This window comes from Rhinopithecus bieti, unplaced genomic scaffold (assembly GCF_001698545.2).
Source record: "Rhinopithecus bieti isolate Rb0 unplaced genomic scaffold, ASM169854v2 scaffold_4553, whole genome shotgun sequence".
Lineage (NCBI taxonomy): Eukaryota > Metazoa > Chordata > Mammalia > Primates > Cercopithecidae > Rhinopithecus > Rhinopithecus bieti.
In genome coordinates, this window is record NW_016804694.1 from 2,423,082 (window position 1) to 2,450,587 (window position 27,506).

The 27,506-nt window shown below is 52.1% G+C and overlaps 1 protein-coding gene across 1 annotated transcript in view; it reads right to left on the reverse strand.

The window, feature by feature from the left end:
• Positions 1–11,656: 11,656 nt before the first annotated feature.
• Positions 11,657–27,506, reverse strand: part of MDGA1 (MAM domain containing glycosylphosphatidylinositol anchor 1) — a 65,474-nt gene continuing 49,624 nt past the window's right edge. The window contains 8 exon segments of the mRNA XM_017870148.1: positions 11,657–18,404; positions 19,164–19,238; positions 19,241–19,258; positions 19,502–19,645; positions 24,782–24,916; positions 25,451–25,603; positions 26,881–26,904; positions 27,151–27,328. Coding sequence (XP_017725637.1) covers positions 18,313–18,404; positions 19,164–19,238; positions 19,241–19,258; positions 19,502–19,645; positions 24,782–24,916; positions 25,451–25,603; positions 26,881–26,904; positions 27,151–27,328 — 819 coding nt within the window. The 3' untranslated portion in view covers positions 11,657–18,312.

A 27,506-nucleotide genomic window follows, 5' to 3' on the forward strand; every position in this document is an offset into this window, starting at 1 on the left:
GAGGCTGAGAAGCTGGAGTTAAGTTGTGGAGTGCTGCAGGGCAGAGGGGCTGCTCCTGGAGACCTCCAGAGCTCTGGGCTCTCTGTAGGGCTTGATTGCCCCATTTCTACCCACTGGCTCACATCCAGGTGTCTGGGGGCTCCCAGGAGGTAAGAAGGTGGACTAGAGCCCCCAGCAGGCCAGCCGAATTGGGCCCGGATGCTGGCTTCCTGTCTGATCGGCCACCGTTTTACTCCATTCTTCAGACTGCTCAAGGAAAATTGCCTCCCTAATTGGCTCTTTTCTCGAACAAGCTTTAATGAGCCTAAACTTCATTCCAAGGATGCTTAGCCACCCTCGAGCATCACTGGATGCCATCTGCAGCCCCCGCCACAGTCGCTACCCACGCCACAAGGAGCCCTGGCAGGGAGACAGTGGGGACAGACCCGAGTCCTGCCCTGTGTGGCGCAGCCGCCCAAATACTCTGCTCCAAACCTGCAAAGTCAGGGAGGAGGAAGCCTTAATGCAGGGAGTCCCAGGCTGAGGGGAGACACAGCGCCGTCCTCAGGGAGCCCCAGTCTGAGGGAGACACAGCCCCGTCCTCAGGGAGCCCCAGTCTGAGGGAGACACAGCCCCGTCCTCAGGGAGCCCCAGTCTGAGGGAGACACAGCCCCATCCTCAGGGAGCCCCAGCCTGAGGGAGACACAGCCTCTGTACCAGAGAAGCTCGGAGCCTGAGGCAGGAGATACAAGCTTTGTCCTTAGGAATCCCCTAGAATTATGAGGAAACACTATTTCTGCCCTGGTTCACTTACCCATCAAGAAATATTTATTAATCATCTATCTGTCATGCTGTGTTCCAGCACTGGATTGGAGATATAGCTGTGAACAGAAAGAACAAGTCCCTGCTCTGTTGGACTCATGCTGTAGCAGGAAGGAAGCACCACCCACTACCCACTGCCTCCCAGTCCTCAGCCCCAGCTCAAGCTCCCAGTCTGGAGAAGAGACATGGGCACTGAAGGCCGCCTTGCAGGAGAGACTGGCTGTACTACTGGGGTAAAACTAAATTCCTGTAATAGAGAATCCAAAACCCAGATACGCATGAGAGGTTTATAACCTCCCCCATAGCAGCCTGAGTCTAGGGTGGTGAGCAGCTCTTCTCCAAAGGTGATGTGGAGACCCTGGCTCCTTCCATCTTTTTCCTCCACCATTCCCCTAGGGTGAAGGACAGCCACACTGCCCTGCAGGCTCGGGACTGAAGTAGCCTCCATCACGTCCTTTCACTTGCCATTGGAGAGAGCTTGGCAAGGCAGGCTGGGAAGCACAGTGCAGCTGGGCAGCCATGAGCGCCTGGCCTGCAGTTCCATCAGCATAAGGAAGGGAGAATGAATCTGCGTTGTCAACTAGCAGTCTACTCCAGTGTGAGCCTTGATTCACCAAGCAATCCACTCTTGGAGGACTAGAATATTGTTTTCTACTATGCCCATCCCCACACCTGGCACAACCCTGGGCATGCAAAATACCTCTTGGGAAACAGGGAGTTGATGTGATCAGTTATCTATTGATGTGTACTAAGCGAAGTGGCTTAAAACAAGAGCGATGTTATTTACTCCCAATTGTGTGGTCAGCGATCTGGTCTGGGCTCTTCCTGGGGTCATTCATGTGGCTGCAGCCAGTGGCTTGACTGGGGCAGGATGGTTAATGTTAACTCACTCACATGTGTGGAGGTTGCTGCTGACTGTTGGCTGGACTTGGATCCAGCAGGATAGTTTGGCCCTTTCACATGGCAGTCTCAGGGCAGCAAGTAAGTGAAAACAGAAGTTGCGCAACATCATTGCAGGTGTATTCTCTTGGTCAAAGCCAGTCCGGATTCAAGAGGTAGGGAAATAGACGCCATCTCTTGGTGGGAGGCGCTGCAAAGAATTTGTGGCCATTTGAAATCTACCACGCTGTTCTGCAGAGCAAACCACTACAAAAACTTAGTGGCTTAAAACAATGGCAGCATTTCTTTTGCTCAAGATTCTTCAGTTTGGGCAGGATGTGGTGTGGGAAAGATCTCTCTACTTCACCCAGCAACATCTGGGCTGGCTGAAAGGATGGGGCTGGAATGATCTCAAACTCACTCATTCACATATTTGGGGCTGATGCTGGTTGTGGGCTGAGACTTTATTTGGGTTTTGTTCAAAACATGTGGTGTCTCCATACAGCCTATGCTTTCTCTTAGCATGGTGACTGGGCTTTCCTGAAAGACAGACAGACAAACAGACAGACACAGGCAGAGCTATGCTATGTGCCTTTTATGACCTAGCCTACAAAGCTGTGCAGTGTCACTTCTGCAAAAATGTTCTATTCATGGAGGCAGTCACAAATCGGCCCCATTTCAAGAGGAGAGAAAACAGATCTACCTTTTGATGAGTTTCCAGGTCATGGAAGAGCTAACATAGGACCAGAAATATTTCTGAGGTCCATATTGAAAAATACAATCTACCAACAGTGCATCCACTGATTCTACATCCATCCATTTATCAGACTCCCACGGTGCACTCGCTGTGTAACAGGCACACAGTAGGGACCATTCTCACAGAATCTCTGCTTCCCAAAGACACTGAGTCCCCATGCTACCCCAAGGGTGGGAAACTGACAGCCTTTCTTTGGCAGGCAGGACCACTGCTAGGAGGTCCGTGTCTTCTCCACTGCTCCCCACACTGCTAGCATCTGATGAGGCCCCAAGGCCATCATGCCCAAGAACAAATGGCCATCATGCCCAAGAACAAAAAGTGAGAGCACATTTCAGCAAACAGGATTCTAGTCAGGAACAAAGAAGGATTTTCCTAAGCAAACATTTGTTCTGAGGGGCGTGCTCTCACTTGCTGTTGTCACTGACCTCCCTTCCTGGGGTCAGGAAGAGGGGACATGAGGGGGCAGGTAGTCAAAGGGGACAGTGACTGACCTAAAACATAATGTCACTGGTGCTTTTTGCTTTTCAGTTTGGATGTATGGGCAGAGCAGGTGCTCACAAAATTTGTTGGATTCGAATGTCTAGACTTGCCTTATCCTCTCTCTAGACCGTGAGGAACCTGAAATCTAGGATCCTGGCATCTCACCCAGTGCTTTTGACATAGTATGTATTCAATATGTTTATTGAATGAATGAATGAATGAATGAATGAATGAATGAATGGTGTGAATGAGAAAAATTAATAAGACTGCCAATTGCCCTCCTCCCCCCACCAATACCTGTTTCTCGCCTTCTTTTATTGCAAGACAAACATAATTTACAGCTGGACAGACAGCACCCTAGAATAGAATATGCATTTCCCAGCTTCCTTTGCAGCTAGGAGTGGCCATATAACTAAGTTTTGGTCAATGAGATGTGAGCAATGTGTGGGATATTTAACTTCTGAGTCATATCTTTAAAAAAGAACCAGGCCCTCCCTTTACCTTTCCTCCTTCCCTCCAGTTGAAGTGTGACATGCTGGTGAAACATACCGGACCAACCATATGGACAAGAGAACACCCCAGGGATGTTGGAGCAACTAGCTAGAAGTGTCCTGGGTCCCTGAGATCTTGGAGCTGACATCCCAGCCCTTGACAACTTACAGCCAGACTGTTACATAAGAGAGAACTACATTTATATTTAATTTAGCCACTGCTATTTGGAGATCTCTGTTAGAGCATCTGAACCTCTATCCTAATCAATGCAACAAGAAGGTGAATACATGTGTGAGTGAATTCATGAGTAAGTGAATGGCCAATTACGTGAATGTCTAAATTTTTGCTGTTATAGTGACAGCAAAAGACCACAATACTTCATTTATAAAGCTTTAACTGTATGACATTTGTGTACTCAACAGGAAGTATGGAGGGGGGTGGTTTCAGGGTTGGTTTGACAGCAAATCAGTCATCAGGGACCCCAGGCTCATTCCACCTTTTTGCTTCACCATCTTCACAGTGTTGATTTTTATTCTTGAACTTGACACATCATGGTCACAGGTCGGCTAGCACTGTTCCAGTCATGATGATGTCACATAGTCATGCTCATGGGCAGGAAGCTGGGGGAGGGCCACAGGGACAAGATAGGATTATCCTCCCGAGTCTCCTCATTAGTGCAACCAACAGTGGCTGCCACAGTGACTAAGTAAGTGAATGAATGAACAAACCCCACGTAGAAAAAAATGCAACTATGTTCTCCTCAGCCCTGGTAGGAAGGAGAACTCCCAGAATTAGGTTCCAGGAAGGGAAAAGCAGACAGTGGAGAGAAAGGTAGTGCCTCTGGGATTTAGAGGCAGGAAGGAGGCCAGAGTTCCTGGAGTCAGGATGAGGGATGGATCCAGGGTGCACAGGGCACCTGGGAGATGGGCTGGGGTAACTTATGGGACAAAAGAAGAGAGAGAAATCCACCATGGCTTGAGGAAGATGCAGTTTCTGGAAAAAAGAACAGGACTCAGAAAAGCCTAAGAACCTGGACAAAGCCTATGGGGACAGACAAAGGTGCTGTCCCACATGCAGGCAGCAACCCTGGAATTAGATGTGTTACATAAATCCATCTCTGCTAACCAAGAGATACAGACAAAACAAAACAAAACAAAAACAAAAAACAAAAACAAACAAAAAACCTGTTTGGGGCTATTGGTGATGGTTCCTTATGCCTGATCCTTTACCCTAATAGCAAATAAAACACAGAACACTGGAAGTCAGGACTTTGAAGGCCCTAAGGAAATAATTCAATCCTAATTCCTCCCATTTTGCAGGTGGCAAGATTGAGGCCCACAAATGAGAAGAAAATCCATGGCAGAGCCTGGACCAGAACCCAGACCCCAGGATCCCCGTCTCGCCTCTCCCACTGGGCATGACACCATTTCTCAAGACAGAGTCATAGCCTCATGGAGTGACTCAAGGGCAACAGCCTGGGATTTCTCAGTGCATTCTGGAACACTGAGGGGTGCAGAGCTCCTGCCTCCGTTCTTCTGTGGCCTTTCCCCCAACATGGCCCAGGATACAGAGGGCTGGGAGGGGATAGTCCTCACTGCTTACTGGCTGGCAGTGAATAAGCAGCCTGGCAAAGCACTGAGCTCCTGGTCACTGGCAGAATTCAAGCGAGACTGGAAGGATATTGTAAGGAGGAATCCGGCCGGCCATTGAAGGGGGTGGCTACAGGTTCTCCCCACTCCTTATTACCTTGGCAGCATCTTGAAACTGACTCGATTCTCACCAGCCGGGGAGGCCAGACCCTTCTCAGGTCTGAGGGCCACAGACTTCAGTCACCTCTGCCAGCCCTGAAGGCTGTTCCCATGGAGACAGGTGAGTGAGAGAGACAAGGAAAGAGATGTGTGGAAACCTCCAAAGCTGTGGCCCTGTGCCAGACAGGCCCTGGGGGCAAGGTGTGGCCAAGGCTGGCAGAAGAGGGGGAACAACCTCCTCAGTGCCGGGCCTACTCACCAAAGGATGGAGATCTGGACCCCGCCTCCCTCCAGTCCAGAGGCCAGAAGTCACCCAGATGCCACATACTCCCCACCCCCCAATGCCGTTTCCACTGGAGCCCCCTGGGGAGTCGTCCTGAAGGAGGGTAGTGGCAGGGTGAGATTGGCCCATCCAGAACCTTCTCTGCTCTTCAAGTTTTAGACAAAAACAAACAAACAAAAAACCTTCAAATTCCCACCCTAGGGAGAGTGGAAGGGGACTTTCCAACCCCATCCCCCATCCTGTCCTTATCTCTGGACTCAGGGTGAAGGGAGTGAAGGGACAGACTCCGCCCTTCTCCAACCTCCACCCTCACTCCTCCCTCTAGGACAGGGTGTCCAGGGCAAGGCCAGTGACTTCCCGGGAACCTTCTGGATGGACTGCGCCATGCCCACCGCCAGGGTAGAGGGTCCTGGCTGGACAGGGCTTTTCTGATGCCTCTGGGGCTTCATGGAGGGCAGGATTCTCCCTCCAAGCAGCCCCCAGCCCAGGTCCACCTACAGCCTCCCGCACCCTGTGGCCATCCTCCCTAGGGGCTAGCTCTGTCCTTCCTGACTTTGGTTGGGCTCTCCAGTGCTCCTGACACCCAGTGCACCTCGCCAAGACCCCCCTGCCTCAGGATGCAGCCAGACCCCGCTCATCTCCGGGCCGACGCCGCTGGCGCGGAGCAGGCTGCCTGCCCCTGGGCGCGGAGCCCGAAGCCCGGAGGCCGCCGCCCGCTCCACCCGCCCCGTTCAGTCGCCAGCAGGCCGCTCGGTGCCCACGCCCCACCGGGCTCCCAGCCAAGACCAGCCAAAACGCCGCCGGTCTCCGTCTTGCAGCTCCCACCACCTGCTTGCCTCTTGGCGGGGATGGGGACCGGTTCAGGGATAGGGGTGGGAAGCGGGAGAAGGTTAAAGAGCTCCCACTTAGGCATGGGTAATGGGGGTCCCCAGTGTTGGGGTGGGGACAGAGACGCTCAGGACTACAAACAGAAGCAGGGCTGTGTCCTGTTTTCCATTTACCCTTTTGTGGGGGCCCCCTTTCTCTGCATTGCTTGGAAACACCCCACTCCCTCATTTCAGTGAATCCCAGAGCTGAAGGAACCTTCAGCTTCAAGCCTCCCCAGCCTTCTCCCAATTTACAGGGTCATTCAAGCCCAGAGAAAGGGCTGGCTTATTGAACCTCACAAGCCAGAATGTGGGTCCAGGCATTCCTCCTCACAGTATTCTTCCCACTGTCTGGGCTCAGCCTCTGTTTCTCTTTACCTCTTCTCCAACTTCTCTCCCTCCTCCCTTCCTTCTTTCTGTGGAAACAGGACCCAGCCTCTAGCCCTCATCTTCAGGGAGAGATCAGCAGGTGCAGTGCAGGGCTCCACCCGGGGACATGGGACCCACACAGGGCAGGGAAGCCTGCGACCTGCCTCTCGGTGGGCAGGTCAGCCAGGAGGATGCTGGAGGGACAGAGGAGCTTGGTGTGATAGCATCTGGCCAGGCTGCAGTAGCAAAGATTAAGTTAGATTTTAAAAAGAAAAAAAAACTTGTATGAGCAGTGCGATAATGAAATAAATGAGTGTTGGACCCTGGAAAGTCCTGGAAATCTCCTTATCTCCTCTTGAGAACTTTGACCATCAGGAAAAGCCCTGGACACTTCTAGTCAAGGTCCTGAGCGTTTCCAAGGGGGCTTTCTGCCTGTTGGGTGGAGGAGGAGTCTAGGAAAGAGGTGGTCCCAATTCTTGCCCCCTCCCCTCCTCCCTGCAGGCCCTCCTTAGGCTGCACAGGCCGGCTCATCCTGCTCCCCTCACTGTGGGGTGAGTTTGCTCACACACTCAGCTTATTTGGTGCGAGGCCTCATGAGATGGCTCATATTCATGAGAGGAAGGGAGATGCCAGTGCTGCCGGGGGCTGCCAATGCCCCAGGTGTCCTAAAGAGGAAGGGGGAGCAAGAGGCCCATCTGGACCCTTGGTCATCTCCAAGGCCCCTGGTTTCCCTCAAAGCCAAGCAGCTGCCTCCCTGCATCTGTGTTCCTGGCCTTTGTCTATCTAACTTTGAATAGGACCTCCTTCAGGGAGCCTTTGGGGACTGGCCAAGCCATGGGGAAAGGGGAGATTCTTCCCACTCCCAGCCCATGGATACCCAGGTTTTCACATCTGTGAACAAGCTGCAGTGGGCTCTTAGGTGCTTGCTTTTCTTTTCTTTTCTTTTTTTTTGAGATGGGAGTCTTGCTCTGTCGCCCAGGCTGTAGTGCAATGGCGCGATCTCGGCTCACTGCAACCTCCGCCTTCCAGGTTCAAGCGATTCTCTTGCCTCAGCCTCCTGAGTAGCTGCGATTACAGGCACCCATCACTTCACCCGGCTAATTTTTATATTTTATATTTTTAGTAGAGACAGGATTTCACCATGTTAGTCAAGCTGCTCTCGAACTCCTGACCTCAAGTGATCCACCTGCCTCAGCCTCCCAAAGTGCTGGGGTTACAGGCGTGAGCCACTGCGCCCAGTAGGTGCTTTAAATGTTGCCCTTCCAAATAACAATGATGATGACGATGATGACGAGTTAATACTTGCTAATCACCTGTTCTGCATCAGCAACTGTGCCAAGTGTTTTAGACAAGTTATCTCATTTCATCCTTCCTCTCATTCTCACATTACAGATGGAGAAAAACACTCAGGCTCAGAGAGGTTTAGTAACTTGTCCATGGTCACACAGCTAGTAAGTGGAGGAGAGCGCCTGGATTCAAATCCAGGTCTGCGAGGCTCTGAGGCCTGTACTGTTAACCAGGCTCCTCTTTGCCAATGTCTGTCTCTACATAGCCTCTTCAGAACCCACCTGCTGCCTCAAGCACCCATTTCTGGACTAGCCCCAGGAAAAAGCCCTGGGTGCCGCCAAGGGGAGCTCCATTCCTTCTGGCAGCCCCCATCACCCAACCCCCACTCAGGACCTCCCTAACTTCATCTGAAAGCACTGTGATTGTCATTATTCTTCCCTTAGATTTTTTCCCCTAATGAACACACGGTGCTTGGGTGATATTACTTTTGAAACATGTTTTTTTAAAGACATAAAGGTAGCTATGGAAAGCTCACCAAGTGGTCGGTTAAGAGACCAGCTCCTGGTCCCAGCTGTAGCCTTTCAGCCATGTGAATGTAGGCAAATTCCTCTTCCTGAGCCTGTTTCCTCACCTGTAAAGTGGGCATTATTGACGTCTTCTCAGGGATAATGAGAGGGTAAAAGGAGAAATCAGTGTAAAGTTGGAAGACCTGTGCACATGGGCGGGCTTATTCTTTAACTTTTAAATGCATATTTGGGTTTACTAACTAGTAGTCCAGAATACTGATCCTCAGTTGACTGATTCTTCCCCACTCTCCTGCTTTTGGGGGATTCCAGGGACCTGGGATTCTTGAGTCAAAAGAGGGAGAGGGTGAAAGGGAGGCCTCAGATAGAGTGACAGAACACAGGAGTTCTGGCTGACCAGGTCCTCTTCCCTGCTGCTTCCCTCGCTCTATGCCTCAGTTTCCCCTCCTGGGTCCTGAGTCTGAGTCTGGGTGAGGACAAGAGAGGCTGAGGAGGAAGGTGAGGAGTTGGGCAGGCAGAGGAGCTGTAGTTTTTATATTTTCTTGGGTCCTTCCCACTCTGACTGCAGCAACCGCTGACCATGGGCATCTCAATTAGCCACTTGCTTCATAACTTATTACATGGTCAAGTCTGCCGTAGGCTTACATGTGTGGGCATGTACATACACTCACACGTGTGCAAGCATACATGCATACTCGTGCACACAGGCACACACACTGCATGGGCATCAGATATAACACTAAATATTAGTGTTTGTTGCTAGAGGTTGTGTTCTTCTCTTTGGAATTTCTGTTATTCAAAGCTTGGCTCAACATCCCCTCCTCCTTGGCCCTGGTAAACTCAACCCAATTCTTCCCCCCTCCTCCTCCACTGCATGAGCATTTTTATTTGAATAAATCAGCAGGAAATGATTTCGAGTTCAAAGTCCTTTCCCAAACTCTGTGATGTACAGTTATAAAAATAATGCTAAGAACAGAAAGTGACCTTTATTTCTAATCTATAGTCCTTGATGACTTCTGGCTTTTATTTTCTTGAGAAAATAGATTTTTTTCCCTGGTTATTAAAATAATACATGTTCATGTAAAAATATTCAGGCAATACAGAAAACCTAAAGATGTGAGTCAGAAGCATCTGAAATTTCACTACTGAGATAACTACTATTCACATTGCAGTGAATAGTCTTTCAGACCAAAAAAATGCATTTGCTCACATATACACAGATGTTATTATATAAAAAAGATAGTAACAGGCATGCGCTTTCTAATCTGCCATTCTCTCTCGACAATATATTATGGACATCTTTAAATGGCAGCAGAGACTCCCACTGTGTGGATGTTCGGCACTCTCAGTCTCTCTGACTCATGTTTTACTCTATTTCTCACCGCCTCTCAGATGAGAGTGAACCGGCGGGTGGTTCTGGGGGAACGGCACGGGGGGTGACAGAGAGGGACTCTGCTTAGGGAGGGCAGCGTATATAGATGGAATGAGGACTCACAGAGTGCCGAGTCCACTCTGCTGAGCTGTGGCTGGCCCCAGGGGACCTGAGAAAAATGGGCAATTCAAAACATCTTTAGAGAAGACCAAACAGCTGACAAGACAGGGTGATGGATGCAGTGGGAGGAGTTGCATTCGGGGGCCCTGCCAAGTGGACCTCAGAACAGGAAACCACGCTGGGCGCTGACGGGGCCGCATGCCCAGGAAAGATGAATTTGGGAGCGGGGGTTCAAGAAGCGGTATGGAAGGATGCCTCCACCTGGGTTTGGGGTGACTTCAAGGAGGAGAGTTTCGACTTTTTTCTTGGATTTATCTATGCCCAACCCCTTTCTAAAAAGCTGTTAATAGTAGCTCTCAACAAAGGACATGCAAAAAGGTCAGGCAGCTAGAAATAGAAAAGCAGGAACAGGCATGGTCTCCATCTGAAGCAGAGGACTGCAGCCTGGGCCTCACAGGGAAAGGGCCTGCTTCTCCCAGCCCCTGGGAAAGAGCTGGGGAAAAGCAGAGTGATCCCCAAGGAGAGGAAGAAGAGGAGGGACTCTGGCTGATGTGAATGTACATCGCACCAGAAGTCAAAAACCTAGATCTCCCTCTAGGTTCTTCCTCTTCTGAATTTTCTGAGCTAGGGTAACCACATCACCTTTCTGAGCCTCACTTTGCTCATCTGTAACATGAAAATCAAAGTATCAGAGTCCTGGCCGGGCGCGGTGCCTCACGCCTATAATCCCAACACTTTGGGAGGCCGACGCGGGCAGATCACTTGAGGCCAGGAGTTTGAGACCAGCCTGGCCAACATGGTGAAAACCCATCTCTACTACAAATACAGAAATTAGCTGGGTATGGTGACACATGCCTGTAATCCCAGCTACTTGGGAGGCTGAGGCATGACAATCACTTGAACCTGGGAGGTGGGGGTTTCAGTGAGCCAAGATTGTGTCACTGCAGTCCAGCCTGAGTGACAGGACAAGACCTTGCCTTAAACAACAAATAAATAAACTAACTAAATTGGCTATGTTCTTTAAAAATATATATGTCAAAGTCCTTATAACACAGGACACGGTTGCTGCAAGTTACCTGACCTACCTGTACAATTGGCAATGGGACCTGCCCTTGGACAGGGTCACTTGGAGGACTTTCATGGGACATACACTGCATTACTGTGCCCCTGGGAATGAATGGCCACTAGAGGAGGGGAGAAAGAGGGAAGATGCAAGGAGGTGCGTTTTCGGTGCCTGCCAGCTTCCTGCCCCTCCTAAGCGGGTCCATCCACAAGCTGCCTAGAAATGGCAGCCCCTAGGAAGCCTTGTTTCATGTCCGTGACCCCTTCCTCCAGCCCAGCTGGTTGGATCAGGGTGGCATCTGACTCAAGGGCAGCCAACCCACAGGTTGCCCAATGATGTATGTGTGGCTGGACCTGAAATAGGGGCCCGTCCAATCAGCCCGTTATCCTGAGCGGCTGAGTCAGTGAATGCTGGCAGCTGCCACCGGAAGGCCATGAAGGAGAGTTGAGTTGGAGAGGTCATGATGCCTGGAAAGCTGAAGTTATGAGGAAGCAGACACCATGACTCAGGAGAGGAACTGCGTGGACAAAAAGCAGCAGATGCTGGGGAGTGACTGAGTCATGCCAGGGTGGTCATCTATTGCTGTTGTCACAAACTACTCCCAACCGCAGGGGCTTAAAACAACTATTTTATTATATCTCATGACGATGGGTCAGGAATTTGGACAGAGCTTGGCTAAGCAATTCAGGCGGCAGTTGGGCTGGTCTAGAAGGTCTGAGGCGGTTGCACTCCCATATCTTCTGGTGCTTTGGTGGAGATGACTAGAAGGCTGAACTCAGCTGGGATGGTCAGCCGGAGCCCCTCTAGCATGGTGGTCTCAGAGCAACTCAGAGGACATCCTATGTGGCAGTTCAGGGCTTCCAGAGAGAACGTTCCAAGAGGCCTGAGCTGAAGCTCCAAGGCATCTTCCACTCAGTATGTCACATTCTATTGCACACAAGGCACTAAGAGCAACCCAGATTCAACAGGACGGGAATTAGACGCTGCCTCTCTACAGAAAGGATAACAAGGGATTTGTAGCCATCTTTATTCTACCACAGGTGAGGCACCAGCAGTTTCTGTAGACGATGATCCTAGAGCTACCTTGAATCCAAAATGCCCATCTGGTTCAGGAAAACCATCCCTGTTGCAACTCCTGTTTGGATTTCTGAGTGCTCATCCCCCTCACTGTGTTTGTCCTCACAATAATGCTCCTGCACTTGAGTGAGCTTGACCGGATTTCTCTTCCTGTGCTCAATGAGCCAACTTACAGCGGTGGTGAGTCCCTTAGTCTCTTTCTCTTCTATTAGAAGATAAAGGCCAGGTGTGGCAACAAGAAGTTACCCAACATGAGGGCCAATAAAACTTAGGTGGTAGGGAGAGGGAGCCCTTGGTCTTGTCATCTGAGCCTCAGTTTCCCCATCTGGAACATGGAAGTGAAACTACCCAATCAACTACCCGAATCACTGTAACCTGAAAGACTCTTCCCATCATTCACCTGATATGATGTAGTTCACATCATGACACCCACACCCCTGACTTGGGGCACTTTGCAAATGCTCATCACTGCCTATCCCCATGACCTTGGCAAGCCCATCTCTCCTATAATATAGGAGTAGATGGTTGAAATAAGTGACCTTTAAGGACCTCCCAGGTCTGAAATTCTAGAATTCTGAGAGGTCTGGGGTAAAGGGAAAGGTTGGCATAACTTGATTTTAGGGCAAGGATGCAGCTAGCTGGTGGTGAATAAGGGAGGCAGCCCCAAGTAGGTTGCAGGGTGGGGTCTATAGGGCCAGAATAGAGATTAAGAGGGAAGGGACTCCGAGCGTGTAGGAGGGATGGTAGGGTTGGGTGCCGAGACGGGAAAAGGGCATTCCAACCACCATACCAAACTTATTCCTCCTCCTTTGCTCTTACTCCCCTTCCTTGAGTCTTCTAAGTTTTTGGGCCCTGTTGGCCTTTGCATATTCTGTTCCCTCTGCTCAGAAGCCTCTCCCAGCCCCAACAGGCTAACTCCAATCATTCTATCTCTCCTAAATGTCTCTTAGAGAAGTCTTCCCTGAAGCCCCAACCCAAGTAAGAACCCTCCTCTTACCTTCTTTCATAGCACCAATTTCCCTTCCCAGCCCTCACTGTACACATCATTATATACGTCTTGGTGTTATTATTAGCTTACTGTCCATCTCTCCCGTTACACAGGGGCTTCCACAAAGGCAGTGTTTGGTTGGTATTTTCTGAATGAGCAAACGAACGAGGACACAAGTTCGCTGGGAGCAGACCAGGATGCAGGTCCTCACTGTCCAGGCCACAGAGCAGGATCCCTGTCGAAAGGTGCCAAAGAGAAGAAAGGCCGCCCCCAGGGAGCTGAGAGGAGCCCTCCAGTGCCCCGGCCCCCACCCTGGCCCACTCTGCCCAGCCAACACACACGGCTGACGCTGAGCGCTAGAACACTGCAGCTTTATTGATAGAACAACCGCGTCCGCAACTAGAGGTTACATTTGGGGGCTTGGAGGTGAAAGAGAGGCAAATGGGGAACAGAGGCTGGGGTGGAGACAGACAGCAAGGCAAAGGGGTGAGGACGGGGTCGTGTGACTAAAAAAACAACCCCAATACATTTCACCCATTAATAAGGGGGTCTCCTGTTGTGCTTTTACCTTGGTGGTGGGGTGGGCTGGGGTGGTCATACATGTGGGCCTTGGCATGAGGAGTTTTGGCTTTTCTCCCAAGTCTTTGAGGCCTCAGGGCTGGAGCAGCCCCTTCCCTGCCTGCCCCTTCTCCTGGGCTGGGGATAAAGGCCTTGGTGAGCTGGCTACTCTGGGGCAGGAAGGATGCACCGGGGCCTAGAGGACCACCAGAGTTGGGCTGAGATGGTGATTATGTGGGTGGCTGGGAGGAGGGTGGGAGGGGGCTAGGAAGGAGGGCATTCCTATCCTGGGAGGGTCCCTGGGAAATGAGTGCAGGCAACGAGAGGGCAAGGGGTGGGGTGGGCAGATGCTATCCCTCTGGACCTCGCCTGTACAATGGGGGCACCAGATTAGATGCTCCCTAACGTCCCTTCTAGTTATAAGGGTCAAGGGATCCCCAGGAAAGAGTGGTCCTTCTGCCCCAACACACACACATGCACACTCCACACATCACACACCACATTCTCGGACACACACGCACAGCACTGACTCGATAGAGAGGCAGGTGCTTCCCGGCCTTTGGAAGCATGAAGGCCTCCCCTGAACCCTGAACCCAGCCTCAGTCACTGGCTCTGCAGGGACTCTCCAGAGCAGAGGAAAGACCCTGGGAATACTCCCCAGTCCCTCGAGCTGCCCAGCGAGAAAAAACACAAAGATTCTGCACGCCCCACCCGTGACCCTCCTGGTCTTTGGGGAAGTGAAGAGGATGAGCACATGAGGACATGCTGACCTGCACTCCTAGCCCGAGCTCTTGTGAAATCACAGGGGAGAGGTGGGGAAACAGGGTCTCTTCTCTCTGGGGGCCTGGGAGAGGGGTGGCAGCTGCAGACACTGGCGGGAGGGTGGCTACCTCTGTGTGGCACCCAGGCCTGCCATGAGGCAGAAGGGTCTGCAGCCTGGGATGAGAGGACAGAATTTAGAGCCGGGAGATAGCATCTCTCCCAGGGTGGGATCCCAGCAACATCTATAACATCCCCACCGGCACCCTGGAGACAGGACTGTTAGCCAAACTCCCTGCAGTTGTTTGGCAGGAGACCTCAGGGGCAGTGATAAGTGGTGTGACACCCCCAGGGCTGTAGTACCTGCTCTCCCAAGACTGGCTCTACTCAAACTAGCTGTGTGATCTTGGGCCACTCCCCTTCCCCACTCTGGGATTCAGCTTCTTCATCTGCACAAGGGGTTCAAACTTTTGAGGTCCATCCTCACGCTGACAGCCTGAGCCAGGGGCTTTCCCAGAGCACAGGGAAAAGGAGAATGAATGGGAAAGAGGTGTCAGGCCCATCTCCAAGAGGCAGGGGTGGAAGGAGCATTCCAGGAGGAGGGGCTTGGTCTTCAGGCTTCACTCAGCACCCTAGGAGCCCGTCTGTGGCCCCAAGGGCAGGATAGCCAAGCTGAGATTTCCATAAGCTGCTCTACAGCACCCGGCCCCCAGAGTGCTTTTCACCAACATGAAGGGGACAAGGGATGGAAGGGCCCCAGCATCCTGAGGGCTAACACCCCATTTTAAGGCCACAAAATGCCTCAGTCACCCTGACCCAGAGGGCGAGGCTGCCACTGGGGAGATGTGCTGGATCCAGCCAGCCTTGTCTCCCCTGGCGGGGGTCACTCATGGGCCACCCATCAACAGACACGGACACACCGTGGCACACAAAGACACACAGCATGAGCAACACTGATACAGAGATGCTGGCTCACAGGCACACACAGACACTGACACTGACAAGTCACCTGGTGATACACAAAGCCACTCATTTCTGCTGAGGAATACGCAAACACACACAGACCAGCACGTGCCTAGACACTCACAGTGCCCGCTGGCATACACTGACACCCACATCCCCCACCTACCTGCTGGCACACACAGACATACACATCAACCTCACCCATTCACACGTGGGGACCTCAGTGTTTCAGCAGACACACTCTATCAACCCCGGGTCAAGCCATCCTCCAGGCAGGGCTGTCTGCACCCACTGAGACCTCCAGCAGCATTCCCCCGCCCCCGCACCTTGTGCCCTCCACCCATAAAGACCAGGAATCTGGGGGCCACATGTATGCAGTTCAGCCCAGCCAACATGTACTGAGCACCTTTACTGTGGCAGGCTGTATGGATCCTGAGGGGAACAAGGGAGACAAGTCCCCCTCTTGGAGTAGCCAGGGTTGCGGGGCAGATGGATTGGAAGGTCCTCAGAGGGAAGCAGGCACAGGGTGCCTTAGGAACCCCAAAGAGGAAGCACTTGGGGCTATTCATCTGTGGTGCTCCAATGCCTACCCCAGCGAGGGCACAGAGGAAGCACCCAGGAGGTGCCAGGCCAGTGGTTCCTGCTGTCAGGAGAACCTGAGGAGCTTTTCAACATTCTGATGTCCGACTGTGCTCCAGTCCAATGAAATCAGAGCCTCTGAGGTGGGACCCAAGCAGCAATGCTTTTTAAAGGACTCTGGTGATTCTATTCCGCAGGCGAGGCCAGGAACCACTCATTACAGAATCCATTCCACTGGGCAATGGAGTGGTTTCCACACCAGGCCCACTTGTGCTGGGCACCAGCGGGAGGTGGTGGAGGTGGAGGGAGGACTTGGAAGGCTCTGAGGAGGAGCTCACAGTCTAGTTGGGGCAACAGACTCTGCACAGATGGGACAATTAGGGAACAATACCCGACAGACGCAATGGAAGTGTATGCTGAGAACCTGGAGCGACTCATTTCGGATGGAGGCCTTGGCTGGGCCAGGAAGGCAGCCATGCTGATCAGGCATCAGAAGACCCCGCTACATCCTGGCCTGGCCACCCACCAGCTGTTGGTGATAATGATCACACAGGCCTGGCAGGGGGAGGAGATGGGCAGCCTTTGCCTCGGTTCCCCGCCTGCCGCCTGGCGCTGCAGTGCTGCCCGAGTTCCAGGCCTCTTCTCTGCAGCTGTCCCCACCAAATGCTCCAGGAGGAGCCCTGTGACACTCCTCACCAAAGGTGCTTGCGTTCAGTAAGGTCATCTGTAAGTTCTTTGTCATTCATAGGGGATGAAAGGTGGAATTTTAGGCCATCACAGGCAGCTTGAGACTACAGAGCAGGGCTGGACAGAATCTATTCAGTCAGCACCCTACAAGCAAACACATCACTCAGGAAGATGGGCACACACACTGACGTACATGGACACTCACAGAAACGACTGGGTCTCCATCCAGTCTCACAGGCAAATATGTGTGATTGCACACACAGACCTGTGTTTGCACACACTCCTGCTCAACGAGGTACCCACGGTGGTACCTAGACACAGACGGGCACACACACATACACACATATGCACGCATGCGTAAAGACTCATTCTAGAAGGGGCTGGGCCTTCTCTCTCCCATGGATGGCTTGGTGGGGGCTCAGGGGTGATGTCAAGGAGGAAAGATCTAGATTCCATCATGTCAATCTCAGGCGCCTAACCCAGGACCCAAGGACAGGGAGCCCTTTCACAGCTCCCAGAGAGTGAGGGGACTGGCACCTGCTCCCTCCACCAATCCCAGCTCTATAAGCCCCTCCTCCTTCACTGCCCCTGGGTGGAGAAGGGAACTTTTGACTAGACAGTGCTTTTTGGCATTTTGCCCTGCACACACCCTCCTACCCAGGGCACCCTTTCGTGCCAAGTAGGTAAGAAAGGAAGGCCTCTCTCCACTTCAAATTCACTGTCTGATATGGGGGCACCAAATCACAGAGGCAGGACTTCCCTTCTGCCTTTCTCAAAGTCAAGCTTCACCCCAGAAAACGGGCTGGCCACCACTCCCCCAGCTCCTCTGAGACCCAGCTGGCGGCTGAGGCTAGGAGGGAACCGTGTTCTCAGGAGTCCCACTGCTTGTAGGGTGGAGTGGGGAAGGTGTCAGTCTTCAGACTGCCCAGGCCCAAGACCCTGTGCTGGGTCCCTTCAAAGGGCGCACACTGAGGAGGGAAATATGGTGTCCCAGAAATAGGTCAAGGGATCTGGGGTGACCTGTGGTCTCCACCATCCAGTGCTCACTCTGGACAAAGTTGTGTGCAGCAGGTGCCCTACCTTCCTGGTTGTCCCCTGGACGTGGGACATCCACAGAGCTTGCAAAGTCCCACCTGTTCCGCCTCTGATCCCTGTCTCTCCCATCTCAGGAGTCCCAGAGTCTGACCAAGGGAGGGGCTTCATGTCTGCCCCACTTCTGGCTCCCTTCTGGCAAAGCCACCAGGCTGGAGTTCGGCCTTGAGTTAGGGGACAGGGGAAAGTCAGAAGCACACCACGAGTGCAGCAAGGACAAGGCCTATGTTGCGCCAAGGTCCCTGGGTTGGCAGATGCCATTCAGGCAAGTCTCCTGTCTTTGCAGTAAAGAAGGTGCTGGCAGGTCGGATAGAAACTTGTGCTTTAATATCTCTGTGTGTGAGAGCATGAGTGTGTGCGTGTGTGCATGTGGAACAGCTGTCTGCAGGGCCTCAGTGCCTGGCCTCTGTCCTTGTCCTCTGCTCATCCTTGCAGCCAATGCAGGCCCCCTCCCTGGCAGGCCGGCCCTGCCCCTGGGCACCCCAGCTGGCAGGGGTCAGTCTTTGGTACAATGTGGACACTTTGGTGTGCCGGGGGCAAAGTTGCGGGGGGGGCCACACAGCTCTCATCATCTCTGCAACGCCAAGAGGAAGATGGCCATGGGCCCCCACAGCTGTGGGCTGGACTGGCAGGGAGCTCCACTGCCCGGCATCACCACCACTGCAACAGGAAAGAAAGAGGAGACAGGCCAGGGCTCTGGTCAGCTCTGACAGGGGCAGGAAGTGGCAGGCAGGTCGGCAGCATCAGGGCACTGTTACTCTGCCCACCTCTTTGGAGGGCCTGAGGGTGTGCACTGGCCTCAGTGCAGCACACAGACAAACTCACAGCACAGACATGAGATGGCGTGGGGTGGAGTGGGGGTTAGCTCAGCCTGCCAGGCTTCAGGTTCACTAAGACTCGGAACAATTTACTTAACCTCAGTGGGCCTCAGTTTGCTCACTTGTAAAATGGGTCCAACGGTGTGTGCTACCCCAAACGACTGTTGTGAGGATTAACTGTTGTGAGGTAAGTGAAACGTGCATATACAAGTTTGTGTGCCTTGCCTGGTACACAGTAATTGTTCAGTAAGTGGGAGCTGTTAGTATTGGAAACCTCTGGCCCTGGAAGGCACATGTTCACCTCTGGAGCCAGAGGTATGCACAGATGTATTCAGACACAGGCACAGGAGGTGCTCTGATACCATGAACAGGTCAGTAGGCTCACCACGAGGGTGGGGGCTAGGCTTCTCATTGTTTACACATGCACACAGCCTGAGTGAGGGTGGGGCACACCTTCACACAGTCAGAGCCACATGATTCCCATCACTCAGACATTCTGAACCCCTATTCAGACACAAACACCCTCCCCCAACAGATAGGAACCCCCGCCACACACAGCTCCCTCCAGATTCAGCTCCCCCACCTCCTTCCCATCGTGCACCTTTATTGGGATCCATCTGCTTCCGGGGACACTCCCCCTTCTTCAGTGTGACGTCATCTATGGCAATATCCCCAGGTAGCCTGAGCCTCGAACCCCTCAAAAATAATCTGGGGTGGGGTCAGAAAGCAGGGAGCAAGGGTTGAGGAGGTTCTGCTGGGGACCAGAGCGCTCCCCCAACCCCACCTTTCCCCTTAATCTACCTGGAAGTTCCCCCTAGCCTGACTCTTTCCATCCTTAGCCCCCAGGAAGAAGGACAAGGCTTTCCTAAGTGCTTCCTGACCACAGCAACCACCGAAGCTGGGGAAGCAACCACCGAAGCTGGGGAGGGTCCTCTGGGCCCTGCGGACTCACCTGGAAGGGCCCACTGGGGCTGATGGGCACATGGGCCTGCTGCCACACATTGCCCTTATTGCCACTGAGGGACCAGGCATGCGTGTCCAGAGCCCCTTTGTTCCTGGATCGCACCAGGAGGTTGAGGGAGCCTGTGGTGGGTGTGAAGACAGTCGGCAGTGAGATCTGGCCAGGGCATCCTCACCTTTCCCCATTTACCAAGCCCTCTTCTCCCACCACATGCTGCAGCCCTGTCCCTGTTGACAGGACCTCCTCCCCATGGCCAGCTGGGTGCAATGTCCCATTCCTGCAGGGACACCCTCAATATGGGAAACAAGACTTCAGCAGGATTTCAGTTCATCAGGATGACTTGCAAATTTTCTTTCATTTCTGTCCTTCTGTCCTGCCCTGCTAATCAGCTAATCTCCCCACCCACAAACACACACATGCACACACACTCTATCCTTCCCCTCTAGATAAGGGAGCTGTCCCAGGGCGCTGGGACCTCTGTCTGGGCACACAGCAGGATTTCCAAAGAAAACAGTGTGTCCCTGTTGGCAGTACATGACTTGTGGAGGTAGATGAAGGAGTTTTGAAACGTTTAATATCCAGTTGGCAAGAGAAGTATGTTCGGTCCAGTAAGGCCCTGGGAAAGAAGGCCAGAGGGGACAGTCTATGTGATCGTCCATGCTCTGCATTCCCCATGGGGTAGAATAAACACCAGCAAGTGAAAGCTTGCAGGAGGCAGATTTGAACTCCATCTAAGGAAGACCCTGGATGTATCAGATCTGCCCAGCAAAAGAGTGGGCTGTCTTGGGGGAGCATCCTGTCCTTGGACAGGACTATCCAGCAGGGGTGCTGTGGAGGGGACCCCTGTCTCCAGTCACGTTACCCCCCTGCTCAGTCCCCTTTGAGACTTCCCATCGCCATCCTTTCCTGGACTTCCACACCTGATCTGGACGCTGTCAGCTTCTCTGATCTCATTTGCCGCCACTCTTTCCTGGCTCCCACTCGGGTACAGCAAACTGGTATCCTTGCTTTTCTTTCAATACTTGAGGCCAGTTCCTGCCTTAGGGCCTTTGCTTGTGATGTTGCCCCAGCCTGGAACATTCTTCCCTCCCTCAAGGAAGTCCCTGACCATCCCATGTAAAATAGCTCTCTATTCTTTTTTCTGCATTCTTTTCTTTATAAGGCTTGGCACCAGTAGACTGTAGGCTCTTCAAGAGCAGGGATCTTTGTCTTGTCCTAGTGTCCTAGAACACTGCCTAGCATATAATGGTGCTCAATTAGTTAAGTGAATGAATAGATGGATGAATAAATGAATGATTGATAGGATTTGGTCTTCATGAACGCTGAGGTCCTTCCAACTCTGTGATTCTATGAAAGTCCTTGATGAGAGTTATGGAAAATTCTTCATTTAGAATTTTTAACTATTGGGAACTTATAGGAATTTTGACACAGACCTTCCTGCAAGGAGTCAAATAGGGAAGAGAAGATGTGAATCCCAGGGACTACCATACCACAGAGCAGAGAGTGATCTGGGCCTGGGGAGCTGTACATTAAGGACTCAGAGTTCACAGGAAGGATAGAGGGCTCCCAGCTCAAACCTAGGAAGACTCCTGGAGGAGGTGGTGGTTTCGACAGGCCTTGAGGAATGGGAAGAATTTGGCCAGGGGAATGTGGTAAGAAGGCATGTTAAGCAGAGGGAACAGGCTAAGCAAAAGCCCAGAGGCTGGAAAACTGGAGTCTATCCAGGCACCAGCATACAGCTCTGTTTGGTTTTAGATGTGGCAAGAAAGATATGGAGGAGCATATTGAGCAAAGCTCATTCTTTTTTTGGGGGGGTGGGGGGTGGGGACAGGGCCTTGGTGGTACAATCATGGCTCCCTGCAACCTCAAACTTCTGGGCTCAATAATCCTCCCACCTCAGCCTCCCAAGTAGCTAGGACTGTAGGCATGCACCACCACACCCGGCTAATTTTTAAAGTTTTTTAGTAGAGATGGGGGTCTCGCTATGTTGCCCAGGCTGGTCTAGAACTCCTGGCCTCCAAAAGCACTGGGATTACAGGCATGAGCCACTGAGCCTGAGCAGGCCCTTTTCAAACAGAAAGTTGGGGGTCTTGGGCCCTGGATGTCCTCTGTAAAGGGATGTCAGGAAGCCCCTGAGCAGGGGGTACACTGGAGCTTATGGGTGCTGAGGGAAGGGGACGGTGAAAAAGCAGGCTTCTGCATCAGGGTCCTTGGGGCAGGGCAGTAGAGGAGGAAGAAATGGTATGGGAACTGAGGCTAGATCCCAGAGGGATGGGGACAGCGGGCATATCTCCAGGAGGGAGAAGAGAAAGTCACTTCTTTGGGGCTGGTGAGGATCCTGGAAGACACTGGGGCTTGGGCCCTGTGAAAGCCAGGGTGAGTACCTCCTGTTCTACTGGGTGCTGGCACAGCCTCTCAAGGGCCCATTCCCTGCTGGTGAGGGTACCTCCATATGCCTGGAACCTTCAATATGCTCCTCTGCTTGGCTTTGCCATGGAGGAGGGGGTGTTTCTTGCTATCCTAGTTCCTCTTCCCTCCTCCCCTCCTACTCTGCCTGGCAGCTCTGGGCACCAGCTGTCCCCAGACCTTGTGTCTTGCTGGCTCTCCTTGGTCCAAGCCAACTCCTTTCATACCAGGCAGGTAACATTTGGTGGCTCTCTCCCACCAGGGGGTCTGTCTATCTGGTGTCACAGATGGTACAGCTTTGTCTGTGGGAAGTGCCAGCCAACGGGCACCATCTAAGATTGATTCCCCTTCCCTCAGAGCCGGATATTTCATACCACTGGGGGCTGGAGCTGAGCTGGAAGGGACAGGGAGGGGGCATTGGTGTTGCCTGGGCACTCTTAGCCAAGTTCTGGTCTCCTCCTTCTCCTCCAGCACCCCTCAGTTACCCCAGAATTCCAGGTCCCTATGGCTGTGGGTAAATGGGCCGAGCACCCCCAGGCTAATGCCTCCACAATCTCCCCTCTCGCTATCTTGACCAAGTTATATAACACATGTGCTAATATCTTTCTTTAAACTCACTCATTCTTTTTTTCTTTTTTGAGCTTTGTCCTAAGCATCAGTATTAGAGAAATCCTGAGTTTTAAGAGCCAGCTTTATTCACCACATAAATCATACCCAGTGCTAAAACTGGGAAAGATGGGGTAAACCAAAATGAACTGGTTGTCCTACCTGGGGAAGCCAAATGGAAATGAGAGGACTGGGCAGGGTGGTGGAGTCCTGGTCATCCACCCTCACCTACCCTAGAAGAAGCTTCTTATGAAGTCCAGACCAAGCCATGGGAAAAAGATCTGTGCAAATGGTTTGGGGGCCCCAGTGGAGACAGAACCTTCTATCCCACTCCATTCTTGTTCATCAGTTCAGCTTGATCCATCACCCTAGCTGTGGAAACTTCTCCATGATGAGCCTTTAGATCTACATTTGCTTAAAGTCACTCCCTCTACCATTACATCTGAGGCAAACAATGAAGATGCTTTCTGTGGACTGACAAGGAATGATCACCAAGATGATGTACAATTCAGAGGAAAAGAGCAAGTATAGGACAGTATGTGTAAAATGGGAGGAAATAGAAATATATATATATATATATATATATAAAATATATATGTGTATATACTGGTTTCTTTTCTTTTTTCTTTTTTTTTTGAGATGGAGTCTCACTCTGTCGCTCAGACTGGAGTGTAGTGGTGCAATCTTGGCTCACTGCAATCTCCACCTCCTGGGTTCAAGCAATCCTCCCTACCTTAGCCTCCTTACAGGCACCTGCCATCATGCCTGGCTAATTTTTGTATTTTTAGTAGAGATGAAGTTTTGCCATGTTAGCCAGGGTGATCTCGAACTCCTGACCTCAGGTGTCCCGCCTGCCTCTGCCTCCCAAAGTGCTGGAATTACAGGTGTGAGCCACCTTGCCCGGCCATATGTACTGGTTTCTATTGGATAAAGTATCTCTGAAAATTTGCCCTAAAATCTAGTCTATTGATCACCTTTGGCAGATGGACTGGGATGGGAGGGCAATTGCATTATGTGCCCTTTTGTACCTTTTGGCCTTTGTGAAATGTATTACCTTTCCTATAAATAAGTAAACAAACAAAAACAATTTTTAAAAAATCATCATGTCCTCAGCAGAGTCTCCCATGACCATGCCACGGAGTCAGTCAGGTCTCCCTGTTACCACCAGTCTCGGCCCCTGTCCTTCCACTGCTGCAGGGGTCACTAACTCCCAGCTGGTAGCATGGGTTATTTAATACCTGTCTCTCCCACTTGCCTGTAAATGCCAAGAGGATGGGGAACTCGTCCACCTCATTCACAAGCACCTGATACCCGGCACTGAGCAGGAGCTCTGGAAGTGATGGCTGACAGATGAGTTCACTGGTTACGTGACACTCCTACCAGTACCATTGCCTGCCAAAGGGTACTCCTTATGTTCACTCCCACACTTGGGAAGCAGGACTTCCTCTCACTGCCCACAAAGCAGCACCCTTCCAATCTCATGGTTAGGGCTTGGAGAAGTCACACAGATCTAGCTTACTGTGTGGTCTTGGGCAAATGCTTGACGTCTCTGAGTTGGATGGTTAACACTTCCCTCATCTGGTGGCTGTAAGGGTTAATGCAACCAGGGATTCGGCACACCCAGGACATCACCTGGCAGGCACTCCATATTTGCATCCTCTTAGTTGTCTTCTCCATCCCCTCCACTTCTATCTCATCCTGCTGGAGTCTTTTATTTTTTTTGAGATGGAGCTTTGCTCTTGCTGCCCAGGCTGGAGTGCAGTGGTGCAATCTCAGGTCACTGCAACCTCCACCTCCCGGGTTCAAGCGATTCTCCTGCCTCAGCCTCCCAAGTAGCTGGGATTACAGGCACCCGCCACCACACCCTGCTAATTTTGTATTTTCAGTAGAGATGGGCTTTCACCATGTTGGCCAGGCTTGTTTTGAACTCCTGACCTCAGGTGATCTGCCTGCCTCGGCCTCCCAAAGGGCTGGGACTACAGCTGTGAGCCACCATGTCCGTCCCCTGCTGGAGTCTTTTCTATCTGCAGGCTCAGGACTCTTTGATCATCTCAAAACCTCGGACAAGCTGGCTTTCAACTTCTCCTCTTGCCAATTCTCTGTGCAGACCCCTCCAAGAACCTCTCATTTAGCCAAGTGGGGAAGCTCAGGCCTCACATGGTCCAGTCCATGGCCTCCTGTGGACCCCACTCCCCTCCCATCCTCCAGCATACACTTGGTGGAGACTACCTGGTCCCCCAACTCACCGATGTGTTTCCCGTACATGTGGTAGAAGAAGGAGACACAGTAGAACTTGGCGCTGGCATTGTAGAGGGGACTCACTAACCTTGCACGGTCCCCCAGCTCCCGAGGCCTTGATGTCTCGATGAACATGTAGTAGCCTGGGGGGAATGGGGAGATGCGCCAATAGCCCCCGAGACACCCGGGCCTCTTCCTACCTGATTCCCTCTCTGCCTAAGCCTCTGCTGGCTGAACCTGAGGTGCCTTACCCCACGCACCCTGCCTCACAGCACAGCACAGCACAGCACAGCACAGGAGTCTGGTCAGTGCTCATGGGTTCTTGGCTCTACTGTAATTCTTCTTCCTCTTGATCCTCTATCAGGACAGGGCTGCGTCTCCCTCAGACTGGGGCTCCCTAAGGATGGGGCTGCGACTCACCTCAGACCAGGGATCCCTGAAATCAGGGCTGTGTCTCCCCTCAGACCAGGGCTCCCTGAGGATGGAGCTGCATCTCCCTCAGACTGGGGCTCCCTGAGAACGGAGCTGTGTCTCTCCTCAGACCGGGGCTCCCTGAGGACAGGACTGTGTCTCCCTCAGACTGGTGCTATCTCCCTTCATCCCCAGTCTGGGGTGCCCTGGGCCTAGACGACCCCCTGAAGCAATCCTCCACTTCTGGCAGCAGGCCAGGTCCTCACCCTCAGGGGTGCCACTTATGTCAGTGGGGGGACCGGTGTTGGGGGAGCGTTTGGGGTTCTGGGTGAGGGCATTCTGCCGCGTCCAGTCAAAGTTGTCTGTCAGGTCCTGGGTGTAGCCACAGATCTTCTCATCCTCAAAGTGGCAGGTGTTGTCTGCATTTCATGGGGGAATGAGACAGAGTCAGCCTCTTCAGTCCCTGAGGCCCAGCCTCGCCCTGTCACCACCCTGCAGAGGCAGCTCCCATGCATCCAAGCAAGGCATTCAGGATTCCAGGCTTCAAAAGACCAGACACGGGGCCCACAGCAAAGTTGTTGCCATAACAAGACTTCTTAACCCTTTTTGTCCATAGTCCCTTCTAGCACCTAGTGAAGCCTAAGGGTAATCTCAGAATAATGATTTTAGACACATAAAATGAAATATATAGGATTATAAAGAAAATCAATTATATCGAAATACCGTTGTCAAAATATTTTTCAATCTGTTATAAAATCATAAGTAGGCTTCTGTAGTATCTAATTAAATCACAAGATCTAGTGTTAGGTCTAGTAACTACTATAGTTTTGAAATACAAATGGATATAAATGATATTTAGAGATATCTCGAACAACTGTAAGGTGAGGTGAAAACATGGGATTTCTACAGCTGACAAAGTCACAGGTCCTGATTTTACTACTGTGGTTTGGGTCCTCCATTCATCATTGAAGGGGATGTTAAATTTCTGCTAGAAGATAGGGAAAATAAAGAAATAATTGACGCCAGGCATGATGGCTCACGCCTGTAATCCTAGCACTTTGGGAGGCCAAGGCAGGTGGATCACCTGAGGTCAGGAGTTCAAGACAAGCCTGGGCAACATGGTGAAATCTCGTCTCTACTGAAACTACAAAAATCAGCCGGGCACGGTGGCACATGCCTGTTATCCCAGCTACTTGGGAGGCTGAGGCAGGAGAATCACTTGAACCTGGGAGGCAGAGGTTGCAGTGAGCCGAGATTGTGCCACTACACTCCAACCTGGACAACAGAGTGAGACTCCATCTCAAAAGAAAAAAAGAAATTAATTGTATGCCTTTCCATGTTCATAGACTGCCTGAATTCTATACATAGATTCCTTGGAGGTCCATGGGTCACAGACTAAGAACCCCTGACTCAGGCAACAGGGGGTGTAGATGAGCCCAGCTTCTCCTTTTTTCTTTTGGGACAGTGAGCCTCTCCCCACCTGCCTGGCCTTTAAACCCCAGAATAATCCCAGATATAAACATCTCCAGCCCAACACTGCTTCTCCTTCTAGCCTCTGGCCGTACCCCACGGCAACGCAGGGGGAATTCATTTTCTCTCTGACTGTCTCAAGGATAGCCTATCTCCTTTCTCTCACCGGGAGAGCCTTTGTGTCCCTAAAGGGAAGGGGAAGTCATGGGGGATTGGGGAGTCTCACCTGAAAGGTTCGGAGAGTTGACGGCTGAGAAAGCAAGCAGGGAAACCAAGTCAGAACTGAGGTGTGGGGCTCTGCAGAGGATACCCTGCTTGGGACCAGAGGACAGGGTCCTCAGAGCCAGGACTGGGGGCCAGCGGGTCTGGCCTGCAGTGACAAGGTAGGAGAGTACACGGTGGGGAACCCCAAGCTTAGGAAGCGCATGGGGATGGTGGAGGGGGTCCCTGGCCATGAGATGGGCCCATCCTTCCTACCACCACCACTGTCACCTACGCTCTGTGTAGTGGATGATGCGGGAGGCCATGTCACCAGCCCCGAAGGTGGTATAGGGTGTGAGGCGGACCTCATAGCTGTGGGGCACACGGAGGTCGGTCAGGATGTACTCCAGCAGCTGCCCCTTCTCCACACGCCGGACCGGGATGGCCTTGACCACCGCATTGTGCTGGTTCAACTGTAAGTACAGGGAGTTCCCAGATGCCTAGGAAGTCAGCCCCTCAGTTTCTTCAACTGTGAGACAGGACAATCACCTCTTCTGTGCCCACCTCCCAGGGCCGTCTTCATAATAAAAATGATGATAGCAACACAGTGAACCATTAATAAGTGTGGGGTACTGTTTTAAGTATACTGCC